Below are 13,220 nucleotides of genomic sequence, written 5' to 3'. Positions count from 1 at the left end.
GTGACACACTGGAACAGGTTGCCCAAGGAGGTTGTGGATGCTCCATCCTTGCAGGCATTCAAGGCCAGGCTGGATGTGGCTCTGGGCAGCCTGGTCTGCTGGTTGGGGACCCTGCACATAGCAGGGGGTTGGAACTGGATGAGCACTGTGGTCCTTTTCAACCCAGGCCATTCTATGATTCTGTGAGTCCATTCTATGAAACTTACCTTTGGTTAACCTATCTTTGACTGGCCAAGTGGGCCAGGGACTGCAATAACAAAGATAAACAGTTTTGGTTTTTTAACCTATGCATAAAAGTGCATGCACTAAACAAAAAGGAGATACCACACAGTACACAGAATCAAATAAAAAGAAAAAAAAAGGTTTGGTACGTTAATACATTGTATTGCTCCTTAGCATTGTGTTCTAAAATCAATCAGATCAAAAGATTTCAGAAGCAACTGAAATAGTAATTTCAGAAATATTCCTCAACTGAGAGTTGGTCAGGAGACCATAAAAAGCTACCCAGGCCCTGAAGTACCTGGAATTGTGGAATTGTGCATGGGAAGCTCTGACACAGCCTCAGCTGCCCAGGTAAATGAAGCATTGATGGGGTAAGGTTGGCACCTAGCAAAGTCTGCAGACATTTCCACCTCTCTTTGTCTCATACATTGAGCCTCATCTGTTCAGCTTCATCCTGGAGGCTGTGCATAGCACCGCAAGCCTGAACGCCCTCGTCATCCTTGTAGCCCAGTCAGCTACAAGGAAAGGAATTCCACCATTGAAACGTGTGACTTTATTACCAGCATCATCGCAACGCTTCTGAATCATTAAGGAGAAAATAAAATCTCCCTTAACGACTCAAGAAGATTCCAAGTGCTCCACTTTCAATTTTCTCCAAAACATCTATGCAAAACAGCATGGAAAGATAGAGTTGGAAATATACCGATATAAAGATAGATCTGGAAATACGTATTTTCATGTTTCTAGTATTTCCAACAGATTTGGAAGATGGAAGATGGCATTTCCTTGCAGATGACCACTGGGTAGTTATACACTGTACTGAGGAGATGGCTTTCATTTGCTCTTAAAAATGGGGTTTAGACAGCAACAAAAAATGAAAGATGGAAATTACATAATTATACAGAGGTGCTACTGGAGGCTGAAGGAAATGGAATGGAGCATCTATAGAAGACTTTTAGGGGGAGATGAAGCAAAAGAATTTTATGGTTTTAAAAATGCGTGCTTTGAAGATAACGTCTGTCAGCTTACAATAGAAAAATAACTGCCCTAAGAAAGCAAAACGTACATAAAAAAATATTCCTTACCTCAGTGCCACAAAAAGACATCTTCACAGTGTAAAATCTGAAAATGGCTGCTAAAGCTTTATTGGATTGCTCACTATCGTCTCCCACTCTACTGCTCAAGCAGTGAAACATGTGCAAATGCAGCAGTGGCAGCAGCAGGATGGCCAGTGTGTACCCTGAGAAATTTGACTATCAACTGGCCTACATTATAATGATACAGAACCCTAACTTATACCTTCAAATGCTCAATCCCTGGTCCTCATAATTCTCCTAATAGCAGCTAGGAAAGAAAAGATCATTCAAATCAATTTATTCCAGTTCTCAGAACAACTCAGTTTTGCTGTTTCACTTCGGTTTGTACAGAGCCTAACCACAAAGCTTTTCAGTGTGGTGGTTATTAACTTCTTTCATTAACTTAGATTCAAGAAATACATTTGTTTTTAGCAACAATAAAGGACTGCAGCCTTTAAAACGTCTGGGTATTTTAGCACTGCACAATTTCTGAATACCAGATGAAAAAAATACAAGGATTTATCTGGTACGTTTACTGCCCTCTCTTCACAAGAAAAGTGCAGCATTATGTTTTAATTTCTGTTTATTTCCCTAAAACCCTCTCTATAATTTCAGTTGGATGCAGTAAAAGCTATGGCCGAGCAGGAGGTGCTTAGCTGGGCTTTGCTAAGCAGACACGAAACAAAGCATCTCACTCATGACAGCCAAGATGGGGCAAAACCCACACAACTACCAGGTATGCCACTGTAGCCCAACAGAATCACAGCACAGCTCGGGCTGGAAGGGACCTTAAAGATTACCTGGTTCCATGCCCATGCTGTGGGCAGGGCTTCCACGCACCACTGGTGCTGGTTTCACTGCTCTCTTATACACTGAGATGAGTGGATAGAGGATGTGGTTTTAGCCAGAACCCTTCTCTCAGCTCCTCTTTGGGATGCTGTTTATACTTCTGCTTGCTATAGTCTCTTCAGTTCAGTGGAGGCAGACTCCTCAGGGCTGGCAACACTGAGCATCGGTACGTAGAGGGACACATTAAACAACAAAGAGAGGTGTGAGAAACACATACCATGAAAGAATCTGGTTGTATCCATACTGGAAATCTCTTTCCTTGCACTTCTGGACAGGATACGCCAATTGGTTCTCATGGAAGTAGAGGACCTTTTTCAATTTGCCCAGGTCAGGGCGCAGGGCAGCGAGTTCAGCCAGGTTAAGCACGGAGCTTGCAAAGAGGATCCTGGAAACAAGGAGAGCAGTGTTTACTGCCTGTGAGCATGCTCACAGGGGTCACCCCTTACCCTTCGCCTCCCCTTCTCCCCCCCAAGAAAAACATAACCCCTATAGGGACACATCAATAGCTAAGCCTTAATACCATGTAGCAGCATTCGAAGTTTTGATCTCTTAAAAAGCAGCTGCTAAGAACCCAACTAGAAAAGCACTGAATCTCATTGGTCTTCCCAGCTCAGTTACAGAGAGATGCAAAATAAAAAAGCTGGATGGATTTTATTGAAAAAGGCAAGAAAAGCTGTATCTGAAGGACAAATGGAACAAAGATAAGGCTGACTAGGGAATACTTTGCTTGCCAGTTTCATTACACTTTACTTCTTTATGCAACCAACTACTGAAATTCAATATATGAGCAGGAATGGCACATGTTCGTGTTATGACATAAACCCTTTTGATTTATGCAGTACACTTATCTAGTGTAGTCTCTTTTTTCACCCTTTTCCTATGTTTTATTTTCTCATTTTTCTTAGGTATCCTATAGATGAAATGTTTGTATCCTCACACCCCAGTATTGCTGTAGCATTCTTGCTATTCCACAGTCCACAGCATTGCTCACATCCATCAGGTATATTAAGCAGGCACAAACAACACTAACAAGCTGGTATCTCAGCCTTGTATAACCTAAAAGGCTATCAGAAAATGGGCTTATTTAAATACATAATAGCAAATTGTGACCCTGCTGAAAACAGTGGCAAATTTCCCATAATTTCTCCACAATTACATGAGTGCCTCCTGTCCCTTGGTCAGCACAGCCTCCAAATCAACTGAATCCTGAAACTATGGAGAACTACAGACACTCGTGTTATAGATTTCTCATCATAAAGGATAAAAAAAAAGTACAGGGATCAGGTATTGTATTGCACATTAAACGTTAAGCTTTAATGCAGTACTTCTTAACGTAGCCCATTTCTGACATTTTTGGGGGCTATTTGCCATTTCTGTAGTTCAAGAATTTCAATATCTGTGAAATGCTTAATTTTTCTAAAATCTTTTCAATTTCTTTCTCTTTTTACATAGATTTAGTGTTCAAAAGTACTGCTGAGCTCGCATCATTAACACTGTAACCTTCCAACTCTGGCTATCAAACTTAAAACTTGTGAATTTCCCCAAATAACCACACACACACCCATCATATATGCACCATAATGTTACCTTTGCTACTACACACACAGTCTTTGAGTAATCTGCATGTAGAGAACAAACACTTCCTAGAGAACTCATCCTGCATCCGTCTTCATCAGTGCAAATCAATGCTAATCTGAAAGGCTTACCAAAGTAAAAGATGAATGTGACTGCTTTGCTCATCAAATATTTGGTACTTCTGAAGGGATTGTTAAACAGAATAGCAATGAAGACACAAGCACTGCTTTACCACCCAAAGACCAAGAAAGCAGTTGTTAGGTAAGTCACAACTTGTTTGCCACGTGGAATGACAGCACATGGAGCATACCATGAATGGGGCCAGGCTCCAAGCAGATGGGAGAAGGCTTCTTACAGCAGGTACAACACACCTAACATGCAATAATACTGCAAAAATAAGATTAATGGCTGCTTGGAAAAATGCTGGACTGCCTCATGGCTTATCCTTTCTTCTACCATGGGAAAGAAAACTGAACTGGTGCAAGAGAGTGCTTATAAACTTGCCTATAAACTCAGCTGTGTTTGAGTGAGGAAGGAAAGGAAGAGATGGCACATGGGGACAGAAGGCAGGGGCAGCAGCACAGAGCAGGACACAAATGCCACGGTGGGAAGAGCATGGTGTAGGTGTCAGGGCCATGAGACAACAAGAGCTGAGGTTGAAGCCTGGGCACAGCCACACAGCTCTGCAGCATCCAAACCCACTCAGATGGACAAAGGCAGAGCAATATGAATAAAGATGCTTATATCCACAGGAAAGGAAGGTAATTCTTGCAGACAAACCAAACAAAGTTGAGTTGGACTAGATGACCTTTAAAGGTCCCTTCCAACTCTAAGGATTCTGTGATTCTATGATTGAATACAACAGCACCATTGCAGAGAGCCAGAGGCAGGCTTCTCTTAAGGCAAAAAGGACCAAAACTTGGGAAGCATGCAAGAGCCAGACCTAGATTTTCTACAGTGTAAATGAGAAGCGATAAGAATTAACAAGCAGATTGCTCAGGACTGCCCAGCTCATACATAAACCAGTGCCAAGAGAAAACTGTTGCAATTACTAGAAAATTCTGATTTAGAAGCTGAAATGACACTGTTTACGTTTCTTACGGCAAATAAAGTGTTGAATTGGTAACAGCATTAGAAAACACCTTTCCTCATTCACTTGCATCACTTCTCAGCGCTTCCAGAACCGAACGCAATGGGCACGAGATGCTCCTCTGTTTGTTTCTTTGCTGGCATAAAAGCTGCTAACTACCAGCACAAAGCACTTTCTCCAGCTCTGCGAGCCTAAATAGCACCTGACAGCCCAAGTCACTGTGAACATGCCCACAGAGCAGCCGTGGACGTGGCTAATGGACTCAAGCAGGGCACTGGAGGATACGCTGCCGTGGATTTCCACTTAACACCTATTACAAGGGAAAGAAGGGAAAGTTTATTATAATGTAACCTGAGACATAAATATATGTCAGTTGTCATTCTATGTGACACTGACTTTCATTTTACCTCGGGTTATTATTTAAGTAATAAATCCTAACAAGGTGAGCTTTATCATCCCACCGAGTGTATCCGGGAGGTAGAGACACAAGGTGATAGCAAGAACGCTCCAAACATGATAATTCCTGACAGCTGCTGCTTGAGCACAAGTTAAATTGAACAGTTTATCTCAGCATAAAGATGTTATAAGGTTTTATGTTTAATTTAAAAAAATTAACATAAAACCCAGAGAAAGCAGAGTTAGGCAATCTTTCACAAACATGACATACTACAATCACTGTATAAGCTGGATTAGTACTTATTACCATGCTACTAGAGAATTAAGCTGTTTTTAGACCACCAAAGAGCTTTAAATTGCAACTTTTGTCTCTGTAAGAGAAACCTATATTTAAAACGTCTGCTAAATTCAAATTAACTGCTACATCATTAGCTTGCCACCTCACAAAAAAAAAAAGCACATTTAAACTGCTATTACAGTATTCTTATCCTAACCTATCACTGCTGCAACACATAATACAACAGTAGCCCTCCATAAACACAACATGCAAAGTGCCACAGAGCTGAAGGTCATATTGGTAATGCCCCAGCTGTCCACCCCAGGACAACCCCGGGCACTTTGCAGCCATCAGGACGTGGTGCCCAGCAGCACCAGCACCTTGGAGGCCAGCCAGACTGCAGGGCCACCCTCCACATAGGCTCTGATTTTACGCTAAGCTTGTGCTTAATTTGAAGCACTTAATTGTCCTCCTGACTTCTGAGGAACTACTTACGTGAATTAAGTTAAGCGGGTGCTTAATTCGTACAAATATTCATGGCAAGGAGGCTGAGCAGGCTTGCAGACTGAGAGCAGCGTTGTGTGTGCAGAATGACCTGACCTTTGTTTTGCCCGTTGTTTAATTTCAAAAAGCTGAAGAGGACTAAAATTTTAAAAAATTAAACAACAGTAACAGCATTTATATCATCAGCCAACAATACGCGTAAGCCTGATATGGGTTTCCATTTAAACCAAGCAAAATACAAAAGTAAAGGTGCTAAAATATTCTTGTTTTATTTAATAGGTCTTTGTGCTACGTAACTGTGATTTACTCTTTTAAGAAACCGTCCTAAATTTTTCAATTAAATTCCCATGCAACCTAACTAAAAGCACATTTTGCCTTCCCCTTGGGAGACCACACAGTGCACATTTATCTATCCGTGGATCCAGAGATGGAACCCTCTGAGCTTGCTGAGCATCCAGCACAGAGCACATTGAAAGCACAGCTGATTGGCACTGGGACCCTTGGAGCCTAGCAAGGAGGGTCAGCCTAGCTGGAGAGAAGGGAATGAACATCCACATAGGACACTCCACACTGGGGGAAGACCCACAAGGTCCAGTGAATCCAACACCCAGCTCCACACTGCACCACTCAAACCCCATTGCTGAGAGCAGTGTCCCACTGCTCCCTGAGCTCCACCATGCCCACCACCTTCAGCAACACAGCCTTTCCCAAACACCCAACCTGTGCTGTCTTCATGCTCCTCAAGAAGATACCCGAGGGTTCTGGTTCCTCCATCTCATCCCCTAGCACACCCATTTCAACGCAGTCATTTGGACACGTCCACTGATTTGGCTTTAAGATGTGATGTGTGGATTAGAGTTGAAGAACAAATAGCATCGTTAACACTTGCAATGCTAAACGGACCAGTTATCTTCATGCAGTGTCACACATTCTTTCAGGATCAACTTGCAGAAGGTGTGCTTTTATCACTGTACCGAGAATACAGTGATCACTATCAGATACAAAGCTTCTTCATTTCCCATTGAACAATAGATGCTCCTGAATTTCCAAATAATAAATACTAATCAACGATGATATATGACAGTACACAACATAATATAAATTAACTCTAATTTTTTTGGACATGCAATGCACAAATGTCAAAAATGCTTATAGATCCTATAATACATATCTCATAAATTACACTTTTATAGATAGAGCGTAATTTGAAATGTTTACAGAAATAATTAAGTCCTACCATTTGAACATGCCTTATTTTTCAAAACAAATCACAAGGGCTGTCATGCCTTTCATCTTAATTAGGCCACGTGTTTGTCTTATTTATTTGTTATGTACTTTCATAAACGTTTACAAATATTAATCGTAAAGAAAAATATTTTTTCCTCTTGCTGTAATTACAATACAGAGCACAGTGATAGATACTCATGGCTCCTACTAGTTCAATAGTTTGGGATTTGGAGCTAGTCTCGTATATTGAAATACATTATAAATGAATATTTTCTTTTAAACTCATACTTCAAATCCCTTTTGTTATGCTTGTATTTAAAATGACATCCTCTCTTCCTTGTTTTATAGTACAGTACTCAGAACAAGAGTTGAAATTCTTCTTCCTGCTGTCACAGACCTCGGTTCCATTTTCCAAAAGAATTTACTGCCTAGAAATCAAAATTTCCCCTTCTTCATACAGACCGTATCCCAAACAAAGCTCTAAACCATCTGCCCAAGCATCTGCTATTTGACATTCCTGGAGCAGAGGGTGCTGGGTGTCCAGCCCCATTGCTGCTGGTCCCATCCTTCTGTTTCTCTACCAACATTTTCAGACCTCTGTCAGGACTTCAGGTAGGATTTCCCAGAGCCTGCAGTATTAACCCGCTGACTCCACAGGCATTAGTCAGCAAAGCCAAACATAAAAAAAAGCCACTCCCTCACCTTTCAAGTATTCAAGAGTCTACATAGATGCATTAAGTTTTTTAGGAGAACCGTTTGGGTTCATCACCAATTCTTCCTTTAATTTTTGATTTTTCAGTGTCTTTTGAGATACTGAAAATGAAAGTGCCTGGTCTAGCATTGAATGGGGAGTTTGATGGCCCTGCATGCGGCACGGGGGTTGGAGATTCATGATCCTTGAGGTCCCTTCCAACCCTGGCCATTCTGTGAAAGCAGTTAAAACTACTTTAGTATTTAACACTGAGAGGTAAGCTTGAAAGAAACTACTTCAAGGATAGGCTTTTCAGGTTCTTGGGAAATGCCATATTTTGTTTGGATTCCTTTGATTTTTAGCACTGAAGCTTCTTCAGTTTTATTAAGTGCGTAGCATTATTTTTCTTTCCCTGATTTGTAATTAAATTTGGCTTCAATTAATTACTGACAGATGCACATTTTTACTTTAGTGGCCAGATTGCTCACCATAGGCTACATCATGCTCTCTGTTTCCATGAAGAGAGAGGTCGAGACCGAGCAGCTCTTGCTGTGGTGATGAGGGAAAGAGAAAGCCACGAACCCACATCATCTTCCTTGTTCAGATCTCACTGTCAGCACTAAATAATGAAGCGAAGGCATCTTATTAGGGCAGAACATAAGCAAAGCAGGATGCCCTACTAGTGAAAAGGAGTTGGATGGTTTATGAGAAATGTACGGACCAATTCTGCTCAAGTATATATGCTGTGATGCATATTTGCAAGAGGAAATGAAACACAAGAAAAAGAAAACGGAAGAGAAGGCAACAAACCCACAAGGGAGAATGTAAAAGATGTAGGGATGTACAGTGAAAAAAATTTTTAAAGGAAAAATGTGTTAAATTGGTGTTCTTACTCCAAACTAATCCCATAAGACTCACAAAGCTTTGTTAATTGTTTTAAAGTCTGCAACATCATTTAATTGGGTCTCTTACCTGCCTAACTCTGGGACAAAAAAAAAAAAAAAATTATGCCAAGTGACTGGCGTGAAAAATGCACTTCTTGAATGGCAGGAATATGGAAAAGTCCTAAGACGACACATCATAACACTGCTCTTCAATAGCAAACCCAAAGAAGCAACTTGAGGACAACTGCACCACATCAGATGGTGTCCAATGAAGGTAGCCTGACTCACTGAAATGAAGAACCAAGTGTTTTATCCAACTTCATCTGTAATGACTCTATGGTATTATTTTTTATAGTGGTATGCACTCAGTGCACAGGCATATACTGTACATTGGGTGCATACACTCTGCTCTGTGATTCTCTGTTCTGAGCATAGAATTTCTACACAGGAAGCTGCCAAGGGATGGAAAGAACAGACTGAAAGAAAGAAACCTAAGAAAGGGGGTATACAAACGGGTGCTTTGATGTATAAGAGATAAATTTTAAAAGTTATTTTTCTTTTATTTAAAAAAGTTTTGGGGAAAAAAAAAAAAAAATCAAAGCTCAAATCCTCTCCCAATTTTCACATTTTACATTTAAAAACATACACAACCAGAAAAGCCGTGCACTTCACACGATCACAGAGAAAAGACGGGCAGGGTCTCAGCAGACTGGTTGGCAGTTTTATGTTTCAAGTGCCCCCAAAATTCTGTTCTCCAAAACATGTCTGACTGCCACCTGCTTTGTATGTTACTTCAGGCACTTTGATGTGTAAATACTTAAAGACTTGTTTTCTTTCTTTTTTTTTCTTTTTTTTTGGTGTGTGGGGGGGTAAATTTGAAGGGAATTGCTAAAAGGAACTTAGTTTTCTTAGCAAATAGCTTTCAGATTTTTCTACTATTCCACATCTCTGATTTCATCTCGGATAATCTACAAACATCAAACATCATTTTTATGGAAGCTAATGCTCTTGTATCTAATTTTTCACCCCCCCTCCCAAAAAAAAAACACCATTGCAGAGCATCAATCCAAGGCAAAGCTACTCCTTCAGAATGGGGACCCGAAGAAAAAGCAGGATTCTTCCCAGAAAACTAATACAGTCCTCGAAAAAACTCTAACTGTCATAAAACCTGAGCAGCTGGCAACTCTGTCACCATGAAGTATCCATATGGAAGACCGAGATGTGTCAAACTACCCAAAACGAGTTTGGATAGTGCAGAAGATGGAATAAATAATTCAGTATCTTCAACACATTCAACAGCAGGTAGTAGATATGCTACCTGCTTCTACAATGTGCCAAAATGTAACATGCGAGTGAGAGCGAGGGAGAGAATGTGAGTATCTCCAACCTGTTTTCATGAGGATATTTTGCTCGAGGAAGTTCTCTTTTTAGAGGCATATGATCCGTATCAGATGTTTGTCAGGAGCAGGCAGCACTACAGAACATTAGGAATAACTTAGTAACTTTAATATATATTCACCAACTGCGTACTCTTTCATATATATATATATATGAATATGTATATGGTCATATATATCTGTGGGTGTATGTATGTATATATATATACACACACACACACATTATATGCAAATCTTAATCAAATGTAACATAAAAATATAAGGAAAGTGAAAATATTTATTTCTCCCAACAGCCTTTCACGCTTCTATAATGCACATTTGCTGTGGCACAGTGACAGCTTCCTGCCTTAATGCAAGCGAGCAGATTACTCAATATGATCAGCTGAACTTGTAATCACAACTAGAATTTAAATGTTTCTGGTCTGTGTCCATGGAGGCTGCAGGAGAACCGCAGCGATGCCAGGAATGGAAGGACCAAGCCTTCACCTGCAAGGAGTCAATGCTTAACCAGCATGCTGCCAAAAGCCTGGGGACAGCAGGCAGACCAATGCTCAGTGCTGTACCAGCAAGGAAAGTTTCAGTCTTCACCTTCTGCAATGCTAATTTCCAACCCTAGCCTCTCTTATTCAATGGTTTCTGAACGTGGTACAGCTACCAGACTTGAACGATTACACTGAAATGGCTGACTGACCAAATGAAGTGAGATTTCAAAGAAGTGAGACAAACACTCTCCTTCAATTCAAAAGCTGCCAAACATATTTCATCGAACCTTCAAAAAATAATTGTTTTGTCTGTTCTGAATTAAGCCTGAAGTGCTTTAAGAGAGGTTTCTCTACAAACATGGCTAAAGATCACAAAGGGGAGCATTTGGATTGAATGTAACCCTTCAGTCATCTATTTCTAAATAAAACTTGCAGCATGCCTGGCATATACTATAAACTGATTTATTTCCATTTACGTAACATGTTTTTTTAAGTGTAATCGGAATTGATGCCCTTTCATTTTATTGCACATTATCACAACAGGCCTTTCTCTGCAATGCCACCAGCAAAAGAGATGGAAAAAAAACAGCTTTTGGTTCTGCATCTGGGCAAGGCAGCTTGCTCTGAGGCTCCTGCCATGCCACGAGGGGCACCAACGCAAGAACGTGCAAACAAAGAGAGAAGTCAAAGAGAATGTGCCAAAAATACAGGTGAAAGCACTTGGCTGTTTTGAACTTGAAGCCTTCTGCCCATTTTTGAGATGGTCTCCAGGTCCCGGCTAGAAGTTTTGCAGATGTGACCACCACACTGCTACACTGTCATGACTGGGCCATTCTTACATATGGATCCACTGCCCAAGTAAGCAGAATGACCCCAACTCCCCCCATGGAAAAATCTAAATTAAAAAGTCATAATCAAAGGGGTTTTGACTTACAGATATTTTACAGATTATTCTCCCAGCTACAGCATCGTGAACTTCAGAATTCATTTTATCATTAAATAAAGCACCCAGCAGGGAACGCCCATTACTCCCCAGTAACACGCAAGTGAAATACCACAGTGAGAAGAATATACCAGATACTTTCTAATCTTTAAGATTCAGAAAGTGAGGCCAAAGATTGCTTATCAAGGGCCATGAAGAGAATCAGTGCCATGGTGAGAACTCAGGAGCCCAAGAGTCGGAGATAAGAGAAAGTCACGGTCTGGTGATTTAATCGATCTACGCATTATCGTGTCACTCTGTCTACATATCTTATGGACCCTGCTCACCACAGTACCTGACACACTTCCTGAATGAAGTGTTATCTTCATGAGACCATACGCACTATTTTCAGATAGCGTATTTTTAGGCACAGATATCACGTGTGTATGCACATAGATTTATATGCATTCACACAGAAATCTAAGCACATGCATAGACAACACACATCTATACTATATATTCCATGTATGTGTGTGCATACATAGATTTATCCCACTCTTCTATCGAATTGCACACTATGATTGTGAAACAGCATCTTCAGAATTAGGCTATTTAAACTCTGGCCTGGAACGTTGTTGACAACAGCAGATTTGTTATTGGGAAAAGACCGTGCATCTGTCCACCACAGAAAACTAAAAATCTGCTTGAGATGCCTGGCCGACAAGAGTTCCTATCTGCAAAAATGGAGCAAAATGAAATTTTTGGTCAAGGTCTTCCAAATAACGCAGTTTTTCCGGTGATGCCTTTGGACTATGTGTAAGGCCTTTCAGGAGCTCTCAGAAAGGAAACTTGACTCGAGCTGTTTGTCAGAATGACTGGAGGTATTCTCTGGAAAGTATTTCAAAAAGAGTTCTGGACCACTGGTAGTTGCACAGTCATATGGGATTCATTTTCTGTATATATCTCAATAGAGCACTGGATGAAACAAATTAACTTTAAAATTCAAAGATCTTTATACAGCCCTGTGCTTTTAGGTACAGATATTTAAGCAATCTCCATTTCCTGCCAAACACTGAAATGGATAGTAAATTACATTAAATTATTAGGGATACAACCAGTAAAATTTCTCTTGTGCTTTCTTTGCTAGCTGCTGCATCTCGGTATTTCTTGCACTGAGTATTAAAGACAGTTTAATATTATCTGTGATTTTCAGTCCTTCTCCAATTAAAGCACTAAGAGCAGGACACACAACGGCACCTCTGAAGACTGCTGTGGGCACCAGCTGCAGACTCGCAAGAATTCTCTATAGGAGGCAATTCCAGTACCTGGCTCAAGAAAACAGAATTTAGTTACTACGTTCCACTCTGTGGCACTCTAAGATGATTTCAGGATGTCCTCATTTCAGGATTCATCCACCTTGATTTCTGCCCTTAGGAAGTAATGAATGAACAAACACACAACGTAAAAGGAGGAACTTACACATTGCTGGCTCTGCTAAAGCCTCAACTCCAGCTCAGCTCTACGGTCACTTATGGATGACCACCACTCACAAAGGAGAGCCCCAGCCTGCAAGACACAGCAAGAGGGGCAAGTTCTCACCTTGACTTCATTTACTGCAATTCAAGAAG

At 40.7% G+C, this 13,220-nt stretch overlaps 1 protein-coding gene across 23 annotated transcripts in view; it reads right to left on the bottom strand.

Annotated features, from left to right (window-relative positions):
• QTMAN (queuosine-tRNA mannosyltransferase) overlaps nt 1-13,220 on the bottom strand; it is a 170,017-nt gene that overhangs the window by 86,908 nt on the left and 69,889 nt on the right. For 19 of the 23 annotated variants that reach the window (XR_016468109.1, XM_090143510.1, XM_090143506.1 and 16 more), the window contains one exon: nt 2,365-2,532. Coding sequence is in view for 21 of the 23 variants with exons in the window: in XM_090143510.1 (XP_089999636.1) it covers nt 2,365-2,532 (168 nt within the window). In the remaining 2 variants the exon portion in view is untranslated. Of the gene's footprint in view, nt 1-2,364; nt 2,533-3,257; nt 8,527-10,178; nt 10,266-13,071; nt 13,159-13,220 lie in introns of those variants that run through there. The other 4 variants (XM_090143519.1, XM_090143520.1, XM_090143518.1 and 1 more) reach the window with 4 other exon arrangements.

Source organism: Phasianus colchicus, chromosome 7 (assembly GCF_987193195.1).
Source record: "Phasianus colchicus chromosome 7, bPhaCol1.hap1.1, whole genome shotgun sequence".
In the NCBI taxonomy this organism is placed as follows: domain Eukaryota; kingdom Metazoa; phylum Chordata; class Aves; order Galliformes; family Phasianidae; genus Phasianus; species Phasianus colchicus.
The sequence above is the reverse complement of the archived record's forward strand: the minus strand, read 5'-3'. Positions and strand labels throughout refer to the sequence as shown.